Source organism: Protomyctophum bolini (assembly GCF_963924005.1).
Source record: "Protomyctophum bolini genome assembly, chromosome: 4".
In the NCBI taxonomy this organism is placed as follows: Eukaryota; Metazoa; Chordata; class Actinopteri; order Myctophiformes; family Myctophidae; genus Protomyctophum; species Protomyctophum bolini.
Genome location: NC_137865.1, coordinates 8,087,843 through 8,103,218, shown reverse-complemented (window position 1 = coordinate 8,103,218; position 15,376 = coordinate 8,087,843). Strand labels below are relative to the sequence as shown.

At 41.8% G+C, this 15,376-nt stretch overlaps 1 protein-coding gene across 1 annotated transcript in view; it reads left to right on the top strand.

Moving 5' to 3' along the window:
• Window positions 1-225: 225 nt before the first annotated feature.
• The window catches only part of LOC308313619 (chemokine-like protein TAFA-5), a gene marked incomplete at its 5' end in the record, with an annotated part of 159,451 nt that continues 144,300 nt past the window's right edge, over window positions 226-15,376 (top strand). Inside the window, one exon of the mRNA XM_080760836.1 lies at window positions 226-337. Within this exon, the coding sequence (XP_080616962.1) occupies window positions 226-337 (112 nt within the window). The remainder of the gene's footprint in view (window positions 338-15,376) is intronic.

Genomic DNA, 15,376 nt, shown 5'->3' with positions numbered 1-15,376 from the left:
CCCCCCACTTTTCTTTTTTCTTTCTAATGTCCACAATGAAAGCTCCGGCACAGCGAGCTGCCTCGAACCAACGCGGCATGAAGAAGACATCCTTCTTGGGGATTACCTGCGGCCAGAGGCGCTCTCTTGAGGGGCGGCTCGACTGGTGAACTGATCGAATTCTTTCTTCCGCTGCTGCTTTGCTGCTTGCTGCTGCTTCTGCTGCGGGCGAAACTGGGACCCCATATGGCCTCTTCTCGCAAGCTTGCCCGTCGGAGGAGTGTCAGCGCCTGGCCGAGGATGTCATCAACTTTCTGGGCTGCGGTGCTTCTGGTCAGCCTGCTGATCATCTACTTCGGTAAGCTGCCGTTCGAATGTTATTAAAAACACTTGTTGATATTATTGTGCCGCTCGATAGGTCTATACGGAGTCGTTAATCACGTTCATGTTGCTCTCTGTCTCGCTCAGTGTATTTATCTGTAGACTCTGTTTGTCCTGAATCTGCTAATTTGGCATTATGATTGACTGCATAGCAAAATAGCATAACAGGCTACTGTTAACTATACTAGTATAAATTCCCTTATAGTCTTTGTTAAAAAAATTAAAAGACCTGAACAATATTATGCAACAAATAACCGATCTACGTGTTGCTGCTGCTGAGGTTTCGGTGGTTAAAATCGTGTGTGTGTGTGTGTGTGTGTGTGTGCGTGCGTGTGCACTGTGCACCAAATTACCTTATCCATATCCAAGAAGGTGAAGCACCACTAAAGGAACACACAATTAAACGCTTTATTGTGTTCATGTACTGCAAATGATTTGAGCACAACACTGTATTTTGACACTGCTTTGGACTTCTATATAAAGAATCAATACTAAAATGAGTTTTGGCAACATGCAGACAACTGGTTTCTTCATCTATAGCTGTGGAGGCATTTTGCACCATCTATGCTCCACTGGAGGCGTTTTTTGTAGAAGCTGTGAACTGTGACAACACTGTATTTTGACACTGCTTTGGACTTCTATATAAAGAATCGATACTCAAATGAGTTTTGGCAACATGCAGACAACTAGGCATTTTTGTAGAAGCTGTGAACTGTGACTGGGCCTTAACTCGTGCTAGGATGCACTCTGACCTTGTGCCACCACATTCTCACTCTCACTGCAAACCCCTCCCTTTAAACGAAGTATGAATCAATGGAGTGTACAATCCAGAGCTTGTTTCACAAGTGTATTGGGGTCTGATTTTGATTATTGCTAATTGTTGCTACTTGCTATTATGTTATGCTTTTTGTACTTGATTGGGTTTTGGTAGTTACTAGTGTCTTTTTCAGAAAAGCCTATGTGGACCGGTGTTGATGTTGAACACTCTTGATATACACTTTGACCTGAGATCAGATTCTAAAAATGTTTCTATGTCAGTCGATTTTTCAAAAATAGCAGACCTACGCGCTATGAGCTTGTAGATCTGCTATTTTTCAATAGCTAAAGCATAACATAATGCTAACACCAAAAGGGGTTCCCGCCGAAAATGGGTTAAACAATGCATCTGGTTTGATCCAATGTGATATTAAATTCTAATGTGTTGAAAACCAATCCACACCATCAAGAGTCACACATTATATCCAGGTATTGCAGCAATAACACATGGATAAAAGGACATTTGAAAACGGCCCTTGTAGCATTTTGTGCATGCGACCGTGCGTGCGTGCGCATGTGTGTGCAGATACTTTATATGCACAGTGGCTCTGTGCTGTGGTCCTGCCATCTAGTTGTCTATTATAGCATGTAGCTAATTGTATTATTCACTTTGTGCCTAATTAGGTGGCTAGAATGAAAGCAGCAGTACACTGCAAGTTCCCTGGAGTCAACTGGAGAACCTTTTGTGTATAAATGTACTCACTATATTGACTCACCTAGTGGGGACTGCAGCGCCAGATTCATATTACTGCAAATGTATTGTTTCAAGCGGGCAACAGTCTTTTGCACTATCTACACAGCGACTTTGCACATATTGCTTGGTGTTTCCACAAGGCCTGGCATTTTTTTCTGTAGCTATGAGTTAGCACTTGAACGGTGAAAGTGACTGCAACAAGCTGTTGGGTTCCGTTCCGGGCTGCCAGTGAAGCCGTGATAAGCTGCAGACATTGTTTTGTGTTGGGAGGTGAATTATAGATACAGTAGGTGTGAGCTGGGTAGCACATTCATTCTCACAACCGCTTCAAAGCACAGAGGCCCTCCCTGCCATACGCACCACCTGTCCTTAAAATATATAGTCTGCCTACATTTGGTTTCTCTTTCTCTCTTTCTGCAGTACACGCGCACACACACACACACACACACACACACACACACACACACACACACACACACACACACACACTCTCTCAAAACAATTATTATCATCGGTTTGGAAACGTGCAATTAGATGTTGCCTCTACATGCACGTACTGTATGTGTGTGTGTGTATCTTTTTTTTGGGTCTGTCTGTCTGTCTGTCTGTTGAGCCAGAGGCAGCAGCTTCGATTGGACTGACTCACGCTTGGTCTGCAGACACACACCATGAAGCACCATGGCTGTATGCTACCTTTGGTTTACTGTGTGTGTGTGTGTGTGTGTGTGTGTGTGTGTGTGTGTGCGTGCACAGGGTGACCTTGGAGTTACACGGTTGCATGTCACATTTTGATCAACATTTGTTATTCATGTAGCCTATTACAGCTTTGAAACGCTGGCCGCAGCATATGGCTGAAGCTAGATATGTCATGTTTTATGTGTGTTTAATTAAGCAGTTTAAATGCCAGCATTAATTTACACTAATTATCCTGTTTATCCTCTGTGTTGTGGAAACCTTTGCCACATCTCAAAACTATGAGAGTTGTTTTAAAATAATGACAATAATAACTTTGGGTGATGCACAGTCTAGTTTATACCTCATATAACCTTTTCAGGTTACTGACATATCTTTATTAGTTTGTTCTGAGGCTTTTACGCTTTATATTGTCTGCATGAATGGAGACACTTATTTATAGCAATAACCTTTGTTGTGTTGGAAATATAACAAAACCGTCGTCAGTAGCAGCTGTAGAGCCCAGGTGTGTCTCACAAGAAATGTTTGCAGTCAAACTTTTATCAAATGCAGTGCACAAATCAAACACCTGCCCAAGAGCATACAAGGGTTTGTGCGTTATGAAAAAAGTAATTACATTTACAGAGTTTAAAAAGCTATTGTTTGAATCACATGCTTAATTGGACCACATATTTAATGTTGGTTTTTCTAATTTTTTGCATGGACATTTTTGTGAGAATAACCATCTATAGTTTTTAGTGGTGAGCATAGATTTTCTTTTTAATCTAGATTAAAATGGCTCATTTGAACTCTGCCGAAGGCATTCAAAATATGTGCGCTACCTAAATAATGACCCTTGAGAACGGGTTTCTCAGGCCAGGTGGCCCATTAGACCAGGAGCCCCTATGATAATTGGTAATGGAAATAATGTTCAATAAGATGTACGGTGTACGCGTCCTAGCGGTGTTTGTTTTGGTTGTGATGCATGGATGATGCTTTAGCTTCTTAGCACAACAGCTAGCAGGAGGCAGCAGCCTGCTGCTGTCATAGATAACAGTATTTAGCGCAATTCTATGTCCCAGAACTTATGGATATGGACTCATGACTCCATCGCTGCCTCTTTCTTTTCTAGTCAGTAGAACTTTAACGTGTTTCGTCCTTCTCACAGACAGTCTGTGCAGTGCTCCGCCTCCTCACACACACACACACACACACACACACACACACACACACACACACATGGCCCACCTCCTGGCCGCTATGCAGATTAACGACGATATGTTTTTTAATTTTTATCGCGCGATAAGACGCGATAACGCCGATAACGGCCCAGCAGTAATTGTTAATTTACAATGTAGGCTTGAAGGCATTTAGCAAACAATCTTATCCAGAGCGATTTGCAAAGTGTGACATGAGAGTATGAACTCTAGTCAACAGTCACTTAATTGCACTGTAAAGAGCAATAAGGTATAGTGCCTCAGATAATCTAGGATACCAGGTAAACAATGAACCTACGGCATCTGTCTAAATATCATAAAACATATGTACATAAATGGTTTAGAAAATTGTGGGCACACATTTGGTTGTTTAAACCACACCAGTTGCAACTCCTTGCAACTATAGTCGCATCACCTTGCAACAGAACAAGGTCAACCACACCAATGCAACTTGCAACTGCCAATAGAGCCAATAGTCCCCTGCGAGGGCACCGGAAAAGAGAATGTCCCTTCATTCTTTTCCATAGTCGTTTCAAAGCGTATTTATTTAAAGACCTTTAAGCCTCGGACAAAGCCAACAGCCGAGTTGACACATCATGACAATAAACACATTATTTTTGGCCGAACAAATAATAAGGGCCTTTCTCTGCCCCACCCCTCTCCAGTTGTTTATATTGTGTTTAGTTTCCAAGATGGCCGCAGCACCAGGAGGGGGTGGCCTTACTGGGTTTGCGTTCACACATTCAAGACACCTGTCTTGTGTCTGTGTATAATGGCCGCTCCAATGCATTTCCAATGGAAGCCCATATGGTTTGACCAAACATTTAGTTTGATTCTATACTATATCGTATATAGGCTACACAGCATATGAACACACATGATGATTCAATTTAACTGTGTTTGCATACAGTTGATTCAGCACAGATCTGTTCATTTAGATCAAATGCAACACATACCATTTTAGCTGAAATTGTATTCGTGCTCAGTTTGGTTTCAGCAACAGTGTCCTGCTCATAGATGGATGTGCTATTTATGTTTCATGGTATACACTGTATTTTTCAGATTTTACGGGGGCCAGTTTCGAATTGCAGCCGTCCGTAGATGCCCTTTGAGAGCGGTTTTGAAGGAGTCAAGGGGTTTGCATGTCTTAATGACTGTTGGTAGGGCGTTTCACATTTTGTTGGCATAGGAGCGGAAATTAGTCCCTTGTTTGTGCCGAATAAATAATATAATAATAATAATAATATATACGATTTATATAGCGCTTTTCTAGGTACCCAAAGTCGCTTTACAGAAAAAGTACAGACATATTTATTAGAAAACTATTTAAAAAGGTTTAAAAGGTTAAAACTAGAAATCAAAAATCAAAGAGCCGAATCTGGGTTGTACACTCCCTCTGGTGTTGTGGGTGTGGACTTCGTTAACATTAAGGAAGTATTTACTATTTAGACAGGTACATGGGTATCTTGGTGGTGTATCGAATCTTGTGGACCAGACCCATTGCAAGATGCTGTACTCTGTCGTCGACCCTAAGCCATTCCAGCCTGTCGAAGTGGGCAGGGGTGAGGTGGGTTCGGGGGGTGAGGCCAATAGAGAGAGAGAGAGAGAGAGAGAATGTTAACCACCCTAAATTGCCTTTCCTAATTGTATGCCAAAATTGTAACCATAAAACAGCCATTTCTCTTTTCTGAGGACCAGACAAAATGGTCCACTCTCTCTATTTCTCAAGTTATACTGTACTGCACCTCGCACGCCACGCACACACAGGCAACAGAGCCCTTAGGCAGAGTGCATACAGTGAAAACGTCTTTGGTCAAAAACTTTTCCAGATTTTATGTCTGAATCGATCTTTTGCTTGTTTGCTGCGTAAATTGTGACCTGTTTGTGTTTGGTGTGATCGATGCGGACGTCGTCGCAGACACATGGATTCAAGGTATCGGTTGGATGGGTTATTGTTTACGCTTCTGGAAATCACACCACAAATCCTAATACAGTAAAACTATCAGTCTTGGACCATATAGTGGACAAAGTACCGGTGTTGCCAGGTCTACTTCTTATAACTCTGCTGTCGGGAAGAAACCACCTAACTCCAAAATGTTCATTTTTCAGAAAATGAAAAAACATTTTTTTTTCCAGGAAATTAAGAAAACCTTATATTTTGAAACCAAAGCAAAGTTGATGTTGTGACTTTATATATTGTCAATTACTAGCAGATAGTTTGAGGGTCCAATGGAGTTAAGAGGTTTTGTCCAAAGCATTTCTTACTACTCTCCATTCGGTCGAAATATATATTATTTTGTGCCAAGGACCCACATACAAGATTTTATTGTTGATTGATTTTATTATTGTAATGTTTAAAAAAATGTTCAAAATATGTCACTTTTATGGTCACATAGTGGAGCTTGTAAATCTTCTAAAGTGGTAAAACTTGTTTTCATAAATCTGGCTGCTTGTTTCTCTTGCAAATTCTAGCAACGCTAATGCAAACAACCCACAGTACAAATAATCCGTCAAATATTACTCATACGACAACGTTGAAAGTTGTTTTTGTAGTGCAGTGAATCATGATTTGTTGTGTGCTTGTGGAGCTGCTACTTTTGAATTTGTTTGATAATGTTAATGTTCTCTACAAGTATAGTTAGTTTCAATTACTTTGGTAAACACACGAAAGCGTTTCAGTTAGGTTTTATTTTTATTTTATTTGGCAAACGCTTATTTTATTATTATTATTTATTATTATTTTTAATCTAGTTTGAGTTATTTTACAACCATGCACCCACGCAATCCGGCACGTCCAACCAACCACCCTCTGGGTCACCACCTCTGTGCATGTACCCGCCCCAATGGTGTGAGACTGCCAGCCGGGCTCAAGAGTGTGTGTGTGTGTGTGTGATTGGAAAGTAGATGAGAGGCTCTAATCCAAGAATCATGAAGTCACTTGCATGAGCAGTGTCAGCCTAAGGTCTGTCCTTATTGGGATGATACCATCATTAACAATAGAAAACGGGGATTTGAAAAGTCTCTTCAGACTCTCCTTCTTTTCCTGTCGGCTGTTCCTCTGTTCCCTTCAGGGGTTGAAACAGTGAATGATGTGAATCCTCTGCCTCCATCTCACCCTGTCCTCTGCCTCCTCTTTGATCTCTCACACCAACTAACTTCATGTCCTCTTTCACTACATCCATACATCTTTGGTCTTTGGTCTTCCTTAGGTCTCCTGCCTGGTAGTTCCAATCTTAGCATCCTTCTATACCGATACACTCACTACCCCTCCTCTGGACATATCTCAGTCTGGCCTCTCTTGCATTATCTCCAAAACATCTAACATGCGCTGTCCCTCTGATGTATTCCTTGTTAGTTACTCCCAGAGAGAGCCTCGCCATTTTAGTCTCGGCTGCCTCCTGTCTTTTATAAAGTAAAAAGCAAAAACTGTTTTTCTGGGGTCTTCAACAGGGGTTCCTGGAACCCTAGGGGGTTGTGAGCTTGTAGATCTGAAGTTTAATCTGCAACATACAGTTTGTACCGGGGGTCCCTGTTTCACCTCTCTCAGCTAAGCGGTCCTTAATTGGCCTGAAACACATTGAAGACCCCTGTGCTACAGCACCTTCTCTGGACTGTTAAGTCCTTAACGCCTCATCAAAAATGATGAGTCTGGGTAATTCTCTCCATGTCAAATTCCACACCGCCAGCAGCACGCCTATGGCCACTAAATTCACGCAATGTTTGGGGGGGTATTTTTGTGAACAGCTCTTTCCACCCCAAGAGCCAGAATGCTTAGGTTGAGTACCTTGCTTTAGGACACTTTGACAGTGCACCCTAACCCATTTGGGGCGTTGTCGGGATCTATTCATCTTCCATAGTGAACGTCTCAGCAACACAGCACCTTATAATAGGAAGTGGGCTTGATCATCTATCTCTGTTATCGCAACTGAAGCAGAGACATTTCAGTTAGAGTAACACTCCGCCCCCTCTGCCACCCTAAATCCAACATGGACTCCGTTCAGCTGTAAAAGTGTCATTTTTCTGCCGAGTATACTATGGAAGCTTGCTAAACTTTTTTTGGTGGCTTATCGCCAACATCTCAAGGTGCCATCTTTTTCCCCCATCCATGCCGCTGCTGGTATATGAGGAGAGACTGCAGCAAGAAGAACCGTACACCATTTTGACTTTATTTTATTTTTGTTCCCATAGACATTTGGTCTCACTCCACATCATCAGACTTGACAGAAGGGGAGATTATGTAGAACATGTCACGTACTGTACAACGGGGAACATTGCATGATTTCTCTTGTCGCTTTATGGCCCTATATATATGCCACACAAGTCGTTTGGGTGAATGGTTATCATTCTGCACATCACAGAGACAGTGTCCTCCGCGCCAAGGACTTCATTTTGTGTCACTTGGCGATGGAACACCCCCCCCCCCCCCCCCTCACACACACACACACACACACACACACACACACACACACACACACACACACAACCCAGGGCCCAAGATGGAAGACATAAATGAAACGGGCACAGTTCAGGATCACTGAGCAAAGATAGTGATTTCTACTTCGCACTCTTCTCGCAGTGTAAAAAAAAGGCATATTCTTTCAGGATATAGCGGTACAGACAGGACAGTGGTAAACCTCTCATTATCCATTCTCATTGCTTGGCCTTTAGTTCCTGCCCATTCATCCATGGAGGCAGTGTCCACTTCAAAGGGCGCCGTTGTAAATCTTGAACTTCCCCCTCCGCCGCAGACCCTCCGTTGGATCTCTCCACTAAGGCGAAGGATCTGTTCCTTTTTAAGGGGAGAGGTCCAAGGCAGGTTTTGGAGTTATAAGTCAATGCATTATTCGAGTGAGAGAACTTTCCCCATGCACACTTTAAATGGTCCAAAACTCCAAAATGTCACTTTGCTTGCGAGACACGGAAGCTGTTCTCCCGCCCACCGATTATAACCTACGAGACTGAGACGGAGAACAAGTGGGAGAATAGGTGTGACCATATCGCAGGTTTCTAGTGGAATGTCCAAAACTTTTCAGGAAATATACTAATAATAATAATAATAAAACCCACCGAAACATGTAACCACTTTAACTTATCTGCGTCTCATCACAACTCATTGCTAGCTTTAATGTAGATTGGTTATTTTTGCTACTTTCATGTGACACTGCAAGTACGACAAAATAGGGTATTAATTCACGAAAAGTTACCAAAGGTTTAAACAATTATGGAGAAATAAGAGGTTTCTGAACAACAACAGTGATGATATAATGCAGTGAAAGAGCGTTCAGGGAACCTGATGATTAAGTTGTGAGTGATGATTGGCTGATTTCCCCTGGGGACCAAAATTATCCTCTTATTAATCATTATGAGTTATTATGTGGGCTATTGTTGCATTGTTCACATGTCTGCCATATGTTCAGATTGAAACGAAGATGCCGACTATAATGGACTGTTATCTCCGAGCGCATTATCATGCACTGTATTTCTCTCTCTCTCTCTCTCTCTCTCTCTCGTGTGCGTGCGTGCGTGTGACAAACAAACAGCAATTTGCATAGCAGACAAAGTTTGTGCAGATAATGCGACTCAGTACTCATCTGCAGAATGTGTGTGTGTGTGTGAGTGTGTGAACCCGAGATACTCCAGGGGGCCACTACATTTATGTTTAATAGAAACCTTTTCTTTTTAAATTCCTATACATTAAACACTTGAACCATAGCATCCATATTCTCTCTGTAACATTCACTAGAAAATAGCAGAACTAGTTGTTATAATTAGCGGAAATAATTAAGTTTACTAGTAAGTATGGACTGTTTGAGTGGTTAAATGTCTGAAATATTATTACAAATGTAATATTTTAAAACTACACTGATTACAGTGCTGTCAAATAAGTCCATATGGAGCTAACTATGAAATAATAAAGTACACAATTGTATAAAACCTTTACCGGTAGGTTTTTCCCTCAACTTGATGGGTCCTTGGCCGAAAAATGTCAAAGACCCCGGTGTGGAGGGGAACCTACAGATCCCCTGGAGGACCCCGGTCAACACAAATGTAAAAGGTTTAAATAGGCCTATAGTTAATAAACCCCAAGCTAGCAGATGTTTTCAAAAATGCTTAAACTGCCACGGATTAAATCATATTATACAGACGTAATCGGCTCAATTAACAAGAGGCTCCTCAGTCAGTTTACACTTCCAATAACTTGGGATTGCCTACACACCTGCGTTGTCATCGCGATAAACTCCTGAGAGACCACCAGCCAGCGGGACGTGTTTGATTATTATTCCGTGGCAGACCATCCATCTGCGAAGCAGCAGTAAACAAAAGAGCAATAACAGCTCGGCCCGAGATAAGAATTTGATTCATTCCCGTTTCTGTTTTATCACCGTTGCTTTACAATTACCTGGAGTCCGGCCATTATTTTCCTCAACGACGCCGGTCCTCCTTTTATAGAGCAGTTATCTTAAGCAAAGTGCTGATGTGTTGTTTGTCTCGACAGGGATTTACATGTGAGGGAGGGAAGGTGTGAGATGAAGGGGGAGATGGCGCTGCACGCCAGCGTATAACAGGCGGTGTGGCGTTATCTTGATGCATTTTCCACAATTGAAATGCCATCGTGTGTGCGTGTGTGTGTGTCATGTGTGTGTGTGTGTGTGTGTGTGTGTTTGTGCGTGTGTGCAATCTCTTGCTTTCTTATAGATTATGAATAATGATTGGCTCATTCGTTCACACATCACCACCAGAGCTTGTTATTATTTCTTCCCACACTGCACTGAATTGGAGAATATTGGTAGGAGTAGGATTCAAACCAACAACTTGGCTTATGTTAATAACTATAGCTTATTGGGTCAATCCCAGAATTAACATTGCAAAATGGATGCTTATTATTGTGCGGGTATAGTAAAAGTGCAAGGAAAAGCAATAATTGTTTGATATTTTGACATTGATATTAAAAACGTCATACCAATACATGAGAAGTGCAATGTTAGTTACATTGATCCAAGGTATATCATGACTGACAAAAAAACATGCTCTGAAAAAGCGCATGGTCAGATGGGTGGACTGCGAACGCTTTCAATATGTTCAAGTGGGCCCTGATCCAGGAAAGGTTGCGAACAATGGTCTAGGCATGCATATCATGTCCGTCGGGTGGAAACCTGATCTGTCCAAAACGGTTGGACATATTATATATCATATTACTGTATGAGCTCATCTCAAGACATATGAGCTGCACCTCAAGCTCCAAATACGCTGCGTCACGCCGCGTTTAGAGCTTGTGGATCTGCTAATTCCTATGCTTTTGTGTGACACTGTAGGATAGGCATGTAACGATATATCATATATCGCGATATATCAATATTATATCCCAACGATATGTATTGTTTTATTAAAAATAAAAATCGATTTTCCAAAAAAGAATATCATATTCCATCATATTCACATGCTTTTGGAGAGAAATGAGACAGACTCCATGCAGTCACTTTCAGTATAGTACCTGCAGAGGGGAGCTGTACGTGTCACATGCCACATGTTAACTCGAGCTAGGTTTAAACAAGAAATTACTTAATTTCTGTGCAACAACTGTAAAAAATTACAGTTGTTGCACAGAAATTAATTCATTTTACATGAAAAGTAATGCTACTTTTGTAATGTAGTTTAAAAAAAAAGTTAAAAAAAAAGCTTGGGGGGGAAGATAAATCATAAAAAAAAGATTTTTTGTCTGGAAAATAATTGTGTTGAAAATATTGTGAAAAATCATATCGTGATACGTATCATATCGTGAGTTGAGTGTATCGTTACATGCTTACTGTAGGATTATCAAGATGGCGTTAATTTACCTACATTCGTTTAATTTAATAAAAAAAGTTAGAATATGTAGATAAGAGGTTTCTGCCCGACAGCAACATTATACACACATATACATGCATAGTGCATACATGAATGCACAAACAGAAAAATGCACACAGTCATGGCACACACGCTTGAAATACATCCGATACAAGCGCGCATATAGGTGACAAATGGCCACGGTGACAAATGCATTTTAAAATGACTTGTCAGACAATGACCATATAGCGATGACTCTTCTCCCTGTGCCTCGGCCTCTGGAACCGGCGTTGGGTATACGGCACACCAACAAGCCATTACATTAATTTAATTACCTCCAAGTTCCATATTTCCTCACTAGAGGGATGGAGGGGGGAAAAAATCCCTGTAAGCAACTCGCTGCTCATTAAGCAAATTAATTCATGAGTGTTGTAAATGCACGGGGAGCATGCAGGGTCTAAGAGCCTGGTCCCAGAGTGTCTCAAATGGAGCTAGAGCATTATAGATCATTCACAGCCAGTTTATGGGCCAAGTGACACTCAAGTGCAAGTCATATAAATTCTTATATACTCAACAATATTGCCTTGTGAGTATATTCTTTCTTTCTTATCAGAACTTATGTGACTAATTGGAGATAATCTATTCATCTTGTAACAAAGCAGCGAGCTCATGTGAAGTCACTGAATATTTCACAATTACTGTGTTAATGTAAGGTTTCTCAACAGGGGCTACGGTCCCCCAGGGGGCCGACAGAGGGGCACTGGAAGCACTATTCTTTATGGGGGGTGGTCTTGGAGTAGTGTACTGACATAATACTGACCATAATACTGGTCAGTATGCATGGTTTGATAAGGACATTATACTAACAGTCCAGTTTTATATCAAATCTGATGTTTGGAAAAGGATGAGATGTTTTCTAAAATGATATAAGCATTACGGAAGGGTGCATTACGGAACCTGGATAGTGGTAGGGGGCACTGGCTCAAAAATGGTGTTTGAAATGTCATCTGGGACACGGAATTGATAAAGGCAATTGGAAGAAACGGAGGGAGCAGATGCGTGCGCAATTCAAGCTGGCGCGCTCCAATGCTATAGCACCCCAATGCTAATGTGAGTAGCATTACGACCTGATCGATCATAAGCACTATAAAATACCAATTGCCATACATCTACTGTATGGCAATGGCGGGGAGCATGGTATTTATTAATTGCCATAGATTTACGGTATTGGCAGGAAGCGTGTTTTAAGACCCGCTTCTCACTGTAGTGTATAGTTCACTTGTTAATGTGTGATGTGTGTGTTTGTTTTCTTCTACTCCCTCCTGTTGTGATGTGTGTTTGAGTTCTTGTCCTAGTAGTCTTCTTTGTTTTGTCCTTTGTGTTTTTCACTTTTTATCCTTTTCTCTTTCTTCGGACTGTGTCCCAGGCCAGTGCAATAACGGATGGGGGGGAGGCGGTGGGGGGCGCACTAAAAAAAACACGAACCCATATGGTTCAAGTGTTTAAAATGTATTCTCACCGTGTGTCTGTGCGTACTGCCTCATGCCTAATGATCGTCCGAACTGCCACACTGCCAAAACGACCTCGGTGGAATTAGTGATGAACAATTTAAATGTCAAATTAGAGAGCCATTAAAAGGAGGAGTGCAACATATTTATGGTGCTGTCTTCTTAGGATGCTGCTGCTCCCTGCCTGCCTGCCTGAGCTCTAGAGTGATTCATTTCTGACTGCTTTTATAGCTTTCAATGTTTTATGCCTGTGCTCTTTTTTTTGTATTTTTATGTTGAATTTTTGTGTCCTAGAACAGGGTTTTGATCTACACCTCCACTGTGATCTTGTGGGTCTGCCATTTTCACTACTTTTGTGTGTCAGTTGATGGAGAGAGAGAGAGAGAGGGAGAGTTAGAGTTAGAGTTAGAGTTAGAGTTAGAGAGTGAGAGTGAGAGTGAGAGAGAGAGAGTGAGAGAGAGTGAGAGACACACACAAGCTTTCTGCCCGACAGTGATGATATGCAATAGGACAACGATTGCCAACCTTATACATGTAGGTCAGGACACACTAGTGGGCCTGTGTGGTTATTGCAAATGGACCCTCAAATAATTGGAAAACCGTAACATTTTAGTATAGGCAACGTATCAAGGCAAATAAATCATGTAAACTATCATGCTATTTCTTTTGTTAAAGCCCCTAAAAATATATCGTACTTTTGGTCCCGGTTTGCAGAATGATGAACCAAAATTCATGAGCCACAAGCAGACTGGTCAAATTAACCGAAAGTCAAGCTACAACAAAATAAGTATCAGTTGCAAAGCAGTACACCAATAATAATAATAATACCCGAATTCCGAAGACGTATGTTCTGACTGCGTGAGTGTGGAATGACTCCAGTTATATATAGGGACTAGGGAGAGGGTTGATTGTGGAAGTGTTCACAGGTTTGTATTGTGGGCATGTCACTGCTGGGCTAATGAGGGAGTGAGGGAGACAGGTGAGCAAGACGGACAGATTCAATGGGAAGTGGGCGTGTCCGAAGTTGAAAGACGGACAGAAAAAATGAACAGAGGGAGAGATACAGAAAAAAGACAAATAGACAGGCAGGGAGACAGACCATGACATTTCTGTATTTATTATTGTAATTTTTTGCAAATTATTTGGTGAGGATGGAAGATAATGGTCAAACAACTCAGGTTTGTTTTAGACTAGAACTTAAGTGGCTAAATTGGGATTCCCTGGACCCCCCTCAGCGATCCCTGGGGTGGCCTGGCCCAGTGCGGCTGCACCCCACGTTGGGTAAACCCTGATCCAGACGGCACATTTAAAAGCTATATCTATTACGCAATGTAAACACAAGGCGTACGCTGCTGAGCAGAATGCAGATAAAGCATATTTGTGTCTGTGTTTGATCTAGTTGCTTGTAACATTTCAAAGGACTGTAGCGGTGTTGTAGCCACTGTGGAGTTGAAGGTCAGCGGCTCCAAGGTGAGACGAAGCTCAAATTAAATTAGCAGACTGTTTGCAGCATTAGGAGAGACCTCTCCCAGGGATTTGAAGGCTTTGTATTTGGGTTGAAGTGGTATTATAGTGCACCCTTTTCTGCTGCCCGTTTCCAGTGTAATTTTGAATACATTAAAGAACAAAGAGAATATCAAGCCACCGGAGGCTCGCCAGGTCTGCAGGATTGAATCCTTTTGTCACATCATTTTTCCCCTTTTCCCTTTTTCGGATGTAGAATAGAATTGGACGGGGTCCTTTTGCTTCCATTTTATACACTCATTCGGAGATAAAAGAACAATATACGTCTACATTACCCTCCCGCAGGCCCATGACATAATCGCAAACAATCCCCAAAACAATTATTATCATAGTCTTGAGAGTTGTACATATGTGCGTCCCTGCGTGTGCGAGATGGAGAGCCCTGCACTTCACAAAAGCTTGTTTTACATTGTACGGATATAGGCTAGTGCAGTATATGTAGCAAGTTGATTAAGGAGAAATGAGATGACCTCACACACTTTCAGCCTCTGCTCTGCTCAGAAGTCAGTCAAGCAGACCGAACATGTTAGGCTGTACTTGTGCAGCCACATTCTATAGTACATGATAATGATGGTCAAATCTGTCACCCGTTTGCCATCTTGCAAATGCCAACCCACTCTCACTGTCACAACATGATCTCCAACCCTTGGTTCCGGTCTGGCTGGCTGGCTGCTGCGGCCTCCAGAGCATTGACATCACATCTAGTTTAGCATGCTAGACATTGTGATGTCATCACCGGGCAGTTCCATTCCCCTCCCGAA